Genomic DNA, 8,272 nt, shown 5'->3' on the forward strand with positions numbered 1-8,272 from the left:
ATTACTGATCAGGGCATTGTAATGGATTGAATTATGTCCCCCAAAACTCCCTGAAGCTTGGATTGTGTCCCCCGAGTTTTATGTATTAGAAACTTAGCTCCCACTGTGACTGTTAAAAGGGTGGGAGATCCTATTATGGTAATTGAAAGGTGGAGCCATGAAGAGGTGATTGGATTGTAGGACTTGGCAGTAGAGAGTGGATTAAAAATGGTGGTCAAGGGCGTGGTTCTAAGGGCTTTTTGTTTTTTAAAAGATGACCAGTAAGGGGATCTCAACCCTTGGCTTGGTGTTGTCAGCACCACGCTCAGCCAGTGAGCGAACCGGCCATCCCTATATAGGATCCGAACCCATGGCCTTGGTGTTATCAGCACCGCACTCTCCCGAGTGAGCCACGGGCCGGCCCTATCTGAGGGCTTTAAAAGGAGAGTCTGTGTGTGTGTGTGTGTGTGTGTGTGTGTGTGTGTGTGTGTGTGTGTGTCTCTCTCTCTCTCTGCTCTCTCTGCCTCTGTCATCTTGCAATGTGAGACCCCTGGATCACTGTTGCCACCACCAGATGGACTTTGGACTTCCCAGCCTCAGAAACTGTAAGCAATAAATGTCATTTTTCTTTATAAATCGCCGAGTTCCAGGTATTCTATTATACCAACAAAAACGGACTAATACAGGCCCCAACTGTAAAAATTTTAGCTACTAACTTAAAGAAGATTGGTAAGTTGCAATTTTTTGTCTGGTGGAGACGGAAATGATTTCTGCCTGATAGAAAAATCTAACCAGAGGATAGTTTTATTGCCCTGTAGGACAAGAGTTAGTTGTGAACTTAACTCCACAATCTTATTTCAGCATGCTTTATTTCATTGACTAAATATACTTCTATCTCAGCTATATGCTTTTGAGTCAACATTAGCATTTTGCTGACTCCTTATATTGAATACTTACCATATGCCAGGCACTGTACTTGACTTACATTATCAAGTTTAAGCCTCACGAGAGTCCTGTAGATAGGAGCTATTCCTATTTCCATTTCACAGATAAGAAAACTAAGGCTTAAGAGAATTTTCAAGCTCAAGTTCCCCCAGAGTGAAACTAGTAGTAATACAGGGCTCAGAGTAGTAACAAAGCTGGGATTTAAACTTGGCTCATCACACACAAGTCTTGGCTCTGAACTTCTGTTCTACACTATGTCTTTGCATGAGTGGAATTGTGTCCCCCCCGCCAAAAAAAAGAAAGAAAGAAAGAAAGATAGGTTGAAGTCCTAGCCCCCAGTACTTGTGGCAAAAACAAAGTTACAAAGCTCTCAGTCTGAACCTGTGAAACACGCTGGTTAGCAGCTTCCGCTTGTCAACACTGAGCTTGCACCAATGTTACACAGGCAGGGAAGACTTTGTTCAAGGTATTGCAATAAGGGAGAGAGGCCAGGACTCAGTCTGAACTCAACTCCGCTGAAACAAAGGGTGGTAGGGTTTTTAAGAGCTGGGGTGAGAGGGAGATTGTAGGTCGTGTTTGCTAATTGGCTTTACGCAAAGGAAAGGGGAACTTTCTTGTGTCTTCATGTATCTTCAATACGACTTGGAACAAGGCACCTACCAAAGTTAGGCTCTCACCTCCCTTGAGAAACTGGGAGATAGGAGTTCTATCTCCTTTGATGTTTACATTTCAAAGAGATGATTCCCAGGTCCTTGAGAAAGACATTTCCTGGGTTGTAAACTTGCAAGAGGCTTTTAAAGAGATTTAAGTACCTCTCAAAGGGGAAGAGAAAGAATTTACAAGGAGGAGTTATCTGAAGTAAATGCTCTAAGAAAAGGAAGGTCAGGGGCCTCTGTGGTTATGCCATCTGGATTCTAAGGCTTGGGGTGAGAGGGAGGTCAGGGACCTAGAAGCAGGAAGAAGACTGTCTAATAAAGTTTAGTCAAGCTGAGGGAAATGTTGCGATGGTCTTAGCTCTACTGCTTATTAGCTGGGTGACCTGGGGCAAGTTTCTCAACCTCTCTGGGTCCAATTTCCTTATCTTGTGAAATGTAGATAATACTAACCTCATCGAATGGATGTGTAGATTAAATATATTAATCCGAGTATAGCACTTAAAAATAGTACCTGGCACATAATAAATGTAGTATTTGCTGTTTGTTAATTACTTCACGGTTCTGAGCCTCATGTTCCCCAATCGTTCCATCTGACAATTTATGTAGAAAATTAAATGAGATGATGGATGCAAACACCACTAGTGCAGACCTGACACCTAGTAAGACTTTCATTAATCACTAACATTCCTAAAACTGTAGTTACTGTTACCGATGTTACTGTTTGTGCATGTGTTACTGTTTGTGCATGTGTTACTGTTTGTGCATGTGTTACTGTTTGTGCTGTGTAATAAGAGCTCATGCCCTAATCGCCTATTTCATTATTGTAATCATTATTTTTGTTTTGTTTGGGTTTGGTTTGGGATTTTTTCCAGTGGCTTGCTTTTAATTGGTTTAACCCTTAATCTTTTAAAGGTATAATCAACCAGGTAAGGGTGACAGGGAATATTTCCCAACATTTCTTATGTAAACTCAAATTTTTGGAGTACAACAAGCTCTTCACCATTTTCCCAAGTTGCAAAAATTCTCTTTCCATCCTTTCCCCCTGTATTCCTCTATTCAACCTTGGCTGCCACAATCAGACAGAAAGCGCGAGAACTTTTCTCTTGCATCGACAGTGAAAACCTTAGCAGCAGACGGGAATGTAATCATTATTTACTATTGTTTTGTTATTATTGCTTCAGCTCTCCCCATTATTAATAGTAATGTTGGCAATATTGACACCATTCAACATTGACATAATGTTGGCAATATTGTCTCACCATTCCCCACATCTGATTCCCCTTCAATCAAGACATCCCAAAGCCTACCAGGACGCTTCATTCCCAGGCCAGGCTTTTCCAATCTGGGTCCTCCAGGGCCAGGCCTTCATCTGAGTGGGAGGACATGGAAATGGGCTTAGGCTCCTGCTCCACAACACCAAGCAAAGACTGACAGCAGCAACCTCGGGCCCTTTGAACAAGTGGGATGCAGTGGGTGAGCCCACTGAAGGATTCTTAAACCAGACACAAGGCCAGGTGGGTGGAAGCTGGGGAAGGTGCACTAATCCAGTAGACAAAGTTCTCCTCTGCTTCCTAGCATCGCTGAAAGCCCCCTCACCCCTCAAGCTGCTTAATGATTTCGCCTGTCTCACCAAATCAGTGGGACCACCCACAAGCTGACTAGACCCCAGGAGATCAGAGTTCAAACCCTGACTCCCCACAGAGCTGTGGCTGTAGATCTCAGTTTCTCTACCCTGTTAAAGGTCTTGGCATGCCTGCCTTAGCTCAGCAGCAAGAGGCCATTGTGAGAAATGGGGTGGAAATGACTCCTTTAAAGCACTATACAAAGTCGTTAAATCTTTATTGAGGCCTTTACTTGCCAGAAACTGATCACACAAAGGCATAAGGCATGGTCTCTGCCCTCGAGGAGCTCACAGTCTAGTAATGAAGACAGACGAGGAACCGAGGAACCGAGGAACCGATTCTCACAAGGGAAGGGGTGGGAGCTACAGTCGCAGAGGCGGGAGCCATTGTCCCGCCTTGCCCCTGTCTTCCAGGCTGGCTGGGAGAAAGTGAATAGGAAGCTTATCATTGACTCTCCCGCCTTCCCTGTGACAGCTGACTTCTCTCACTCTGTCCTGGACATCATGAGAGCACCAGGGAGAGACAGGGATGAAGGGGATATAGTTGCTGCCTTCAAAAAGCTAGAACACCCTGGCAGGATATATACAACAGTAACTTTATTTCCTGAAGCCACAAACCAGTGCAGCAGAAGCTGGGGATACTGGGGGACGTCAGAAAATGAAAGGCTGGGCCAGCCCAGTCCAGTGGTGGGAAGGGGAAATAAAGGGGAGTGTGGGTACCCAAGGCCAGGGAAGTAGGGCGAGAGGGAAGTTTCCAGGTGGAGAAGATCACGGTAAGGCACCAGCAGCCATAGCCAACAAAAGGGCTGCCAACCCAGCCGCAGGAGCTGCAGAGCCTTTATTAGAGGGGTACTGGGCCCCACCTTTTACAGGATACTGCCCCATATTACTGCGGTCCTGGTGGCCAGCGGCGCCTCCAGCCAAGCTGTACTCCTCTTTCTGGGGTGCCTCAAGTTCTACTTCCTGTGGAGGAGTCTGACTGGTTGGGGCTGCGGTGGGTTTGGTGGTAGAGGTGGGGGTAGTTGGGGCTTGGATGGCAGTGGTGGCAGAAGTGGTTGAGGCCAGAGTGGTGGGCTTCAGAGGGGGCAGCAGGACAAGGGGTGGAATTTGAGGGGAGAAATAAGTCTTGTTGCGGAGGTCGGAGTTACAGCGGGACCCCTGGCAGCAGGAGCCACTGAGTGTGAACCCTGGTCCTGTCACGCCATCCCGGGTGCAGAACTCGTCCTGGACACAGCCCCGGACAGGCAAGGATACAGTCACATTCGCTGCAGAAGGGAGACACAGATAGGTCAGTGGTTGGAGGGAGGTTGTCACAGCCAGAATGAAAGTTAGGGGCATCAGGGTTAAGGCAATACCAGAGAACCCCCAACACAGGACAGAAGGGCTCTGCATCCATTAATTCAAAAATCTCAACTTAGGTCCCATTCTAAGAAACATGGACACACCAGTCTTGGGCACATGATAGACCATTTGTGTGCACATGATGGTGCTTTGAGAGGAAAAGCGCGTAGGCTGAACTACAGGTTTGCCTTGAAACAAAGGGATAGACCTGGGTACAATACTCCCACAAGACCAAATAGCAGAACAAGCTTCCCCTACACCCCTCCCACCACTTTCCCCATCCCTCACCACCACCACCCCGTCCCGCCAAAAATTAGTCTTAGAGTCAGAACTACATCTCTCACAGTACACCTGGCAGAGGATGGGGTTTGAAGAACTTCATCTCACATGGTTCTCTGCGTAGAGGAGGCCAGAAGGCTGGACTACATCTCTTCTAATACTCTGGGACAGGTGGGGACCCCTTGAGTTTTAAAGGCTTAGAACTAGATTCCCCGCAGTGCCTGGGCAGAAGCTTAGAGGCTTACATACATTTCCCAGAGCACGTCCTCCCATTCTGTACCAGGAAGCCCTCTATGGAAATGTATTTCTCCTAAAAAAAAAAAAAAAAAACTCCGGGACACAAGCATCCCTATCCCCATGCATTTGGGGCGTGGGACTGCATTCCCCATGATGCTCCAGGACAAGACAAGCACTTAGGCCTACAGTTCCCTGAATGCGTTGCAGGTGGGGGAACCCTTTGGGTAAAGGGATCCCTACTGCCCGGGAGGCCTCAGAAAAGCTAGTGCAACTCCTGTGCTCCGGGGCTCGCTCACCTGCCGTCAAGGTGACGTTGCCGTCGAAGCAGCCCTTGAACACGCGGTCGCCGGCGTTGTAGCAGCTCACGACAGGCGGCGCCGTCCCCTGGCACTCGGCGCGGCTGAGCCCCACGCAGCTGTAGCACTCGGCGCCGTTGCGCTCGTACGCACTCTCATTGCCTGCGAGGCGGCGGGAGGAAGGAAGGAGGCCCGCGGGCTCCGGCACGGCCGCTCGGCCTGCAGCCCCGCCCCCAGCCCATGCCTAGTTCTCCCGCCACTGCCGCAGCTCCGTCCCCAGCGAGTGGTCGGCCCTGGCTGTCAGCCCTGAGGGAGCTCCGCCCAACGCACCTGCGGGGTTGAGCTCCCGCGAGGTGAGGTTGAGCTTGGCGTTGCAGCGGTCCCGGGCGCACTGCTGCAGCTGGATGAATGCCAGAAGCCCGTGAAGGTCCAGCCCGCGGTCATTCTTGCCAGGGAGTCCCGAACCGCAGCCCCGCACGGCCACCGAGAACTGACCGTGGACTGCGGAGAGGGGAGGGGCGGGGTCAGGGAGGGCGGGGCCTCGGAGGCGGGGCTTGGAATAGAACAATCCCGGGGACAGACGGGCGGGACCGCGGGCCGGGGCCTCTGCAAGAGCAGCTGCGAGAAGACGTGACAGACCGAAGGAGGGGCGGGGTTACGGAGCGGTGAAGCCTCAAAGAGGTGAGTCCGAGGGGACAGACGGGCTGACAGACAAGGGGCAGAATCGAGGCGGGAAGCTAAGGGGAGGAGGGGGTTCCCTCAGAGCCAGAAAGGGGTCGGGAGGTCTCAGTGATGCGGAGGAAAGGGTGGAGAGGGTGTGTCCTCGTCCCAGACCGGGTCCCCCAGTCCGCCCCACCCAGTTCGAACTCTCAGCCCCCCACCCCTCTAAGCCCTGATAGAGAAGGCCAGGCCTGGAAAGAGGGGCGAGGCTGTGGTGAAGGGATCAGGACTGGCTGAAGGGGAGGGATGGGGCCGCCTTAAAGGGGTGTGGCCAGACTCAGAGAGGACTGTAAGGAGGCGGGGCGGACTGGAGGCGCCTGAAGGGGCGCACATGGAGCACGGGTCCCACTCACTCGTCTCCACCGCCCCCACGGTCTCTGTGCAGACGTCCACGCCCGGAGCGCACTTCACCGTCTTCATCTTGTGCGGAGAGCATCCGTCATCTGCTTTCTGCACGCAGCTGTAGCACTCCAGGGCCTGCGCTCCTGGGAGTGCGGGGCCGAGCAAAACTGAGCGATCCTAGCTAAAGGGGAGCTCCCCTAAAGGAGAAATAGCCCTTCCCCCTCCCTCTGTCCCCAGGATGAGACAATCCTATTGCACATCCTTTTCCAGGGCAGGTATAGGGAAAACCTGCCCACAAATCTGGGGGCGTGGGATACACTGGACCCTTTTCCTTCACACCCTCTATACCTACAGTGGGAACATCCTTCCCACAGCCCCATAGGCCCATGTTAGAGGGTCTGTGCCATGGGGCCCCTCATCCCAAGATAGGGGGGATACCTTCCTACAGTTCTCTGCCCAGAATGGGAGAACTTTTCCCACAGTTGACTGAACTCATTGAGGGATTCCTTCCCACAGCTCCTTCTGACCAGGACAGGGGATCCTTCCCAAAGCCCCCCCTCTGCTCAAGACGAAAGACCTCTGTCCACAGCCCCTCTGCTCAGGCCAGGGGAACTCTTCCCACAGCCTACCTCATACTCAGGATGGAAGAACTTTTCCCACAGTCCTTCTGCTTATGAGGGGAGATCCTTCCCACAGCCCTCTCCGTAGGTCGTGGGGGAAAGACTTCTCCCTGAGAGCCCCAACTCTACTCCCTCCGCCCCCTCCAGCCGCAGACCCACCTTCGAGAAGCATCAGCGGCAGCAGCAGACAACCTGTAGTACAGATCACTGCCTGGGCACCTACTTTCCTGGTGGGGTTCATGGCTCCGTCCTGCTCCCTCAGCGTCCCCCCTGGGTGTGCCGCCTCTCAACCCGGGCCCTCTTACCTGAGCTCAGGATGAGTAACCTACCCCCGGGCAACCCTGGCCTTGCCCAACCAGGCTAACTCAGCGTCCTCCGTGGGGCGGGACCCCGCCCCTAGGTGCGTCACCCAGAGGGGGAGCGGCCCCTTCCCTGAGAAGCTGCCTTTCCCAAGGAGGGAAAGGACGGAAGTCGAGGTTCTCTGACAATTGCCAGGAGAAAGTCTCTCTCTCTCTCTCTCTCTCTCTCTCTTGTGTGTGTGTGTGTGTGTGTGTGTGTGTGTGTGTAGGAGAGTGCTGGGGCTCCGAGAGAGACAGGGGCTGCTCTACATTCGGCATTCTGTAACTATTTAGTGAGAATCTACAGTGTGCCTGGTTTTGGTCTGGGTGATGCTGGAGATTAAGACAGAACCAGTACCTATCCTCGCAGAGCTCACAGTCTGATGGGGGAGACAGATGTTAAATCAAATAATCATACAAGTTGTTATTTACAAGGGAGACTAGGACAGTGAAGGAAGAAGAGTAGGGAGCTGCGAGGAGGCGAGGAGTCTAGAAGTGGGGGCTGGTCAGTGAAGGCTTCCCCGAGGAGGTAATCTGAGATGTGACCTCAAAGACCTGAAGGATTTAGTGAGGTGGAGCAGGACAGAGAGGGGGCAAAGTGCATGACAAGCAGGCAGAGCAGCCACGCAAAGACCAGGAGGTGACAAGTTGCATGCACCATTCAAACGGAGAGGAGAACAGTGTGCTTGGAGCTCAGAGGGTCAAGGAGAGAAGGGTGGACACTGAGGCGGAAGAGTCAGGCAGGGGCCAGACTGTTCGGGGTATTTCGGGCCCTGAGAAAAGATTTTGATTACTTTTGAGAAAGGTGGAGAACATTTGAGAGGGTCTAAATCAACTGGGGGACACAATGAGATTTGCTTTTTAATATGATCAATCTGGGAAATAGTGCAGTGAATGG

General features: G+C 51.6%; 1 protein-coding gene across 1 annotated transcript; it reads right to left on the reverse strand.

The window, feature by feature from the left end:
- Window positions 1-3,781: 3,781 nt before the first annotated feature.
- LYPD3 (LY6/PLAUR domain containing 3) lies at window positions 3,782-6,843 on the reverse strand. Its single transcript, XM_008570932.1, has 4 exons — window positions 6,428-6,843; window positions 5,685-5,855; window positions 5,355-5,516; window positions 3,782-4,466 (listed from the first exon to the last, which is right to left on the reverse strand). The coding sequence occupies exons 1-4, from the start codon at window positions 6,492-6,494 to the stop codon at window positions 3,970-3,972; spliced, it is 897 nt and encodes a 298-aa protein (XP_008569154.1). The 5' UTR covers window positions 6,495-6,843; the 3' UTR covers window positions 3,782-3,969.
- Between the last annotated feature and the right edge of the window lie 1,429 nt (window positions 6,844-8,272).

Source organism: Galeopterus variegatus, unplaced genomic scaffold (genome assembly GCF_000696425.1).
Source record: "Galeopterus variegatus unplaced genomic scaffold, G_variegatus-3.0.2 Scaffold647, whole genome shotgun sequence".
Taxonomy (NCBI): Eukaryota; Metazoa; Chordata; class Mammalia; order Dermoptera; family Cynocephalidae; genus Galeopterus; species Galeopterus variegatus.

What these genes read in the sequence shown, in the direction of transcription:
- LYPD3 (XM_008570932.1), bottom strand. Translation starts at nt 6,494, where the DNA reads ATGAAGACGGTGAAGTGCGCTCCGGGCGTGGACGTCTGCACAGAGACC. An exon ending in GCGGGAGCTCAACCCCGCAG is followed by an intron (nt 5,517 to 5,684) that starts GTGCGTTGGGCG and finishes GCCGCCTCGCAG; the next exon opens with GCAATGAGAGTGCGTACGAG. An exon ending in CAACGTCACCTTGACGGCAG is followed by an intron (nt 4,467 to 5,354) that starts GTGAGCGAGCCC and finishes TCCCTTCTGCAG; the next exon opens with CGAATGTGACTGTATCCTTG.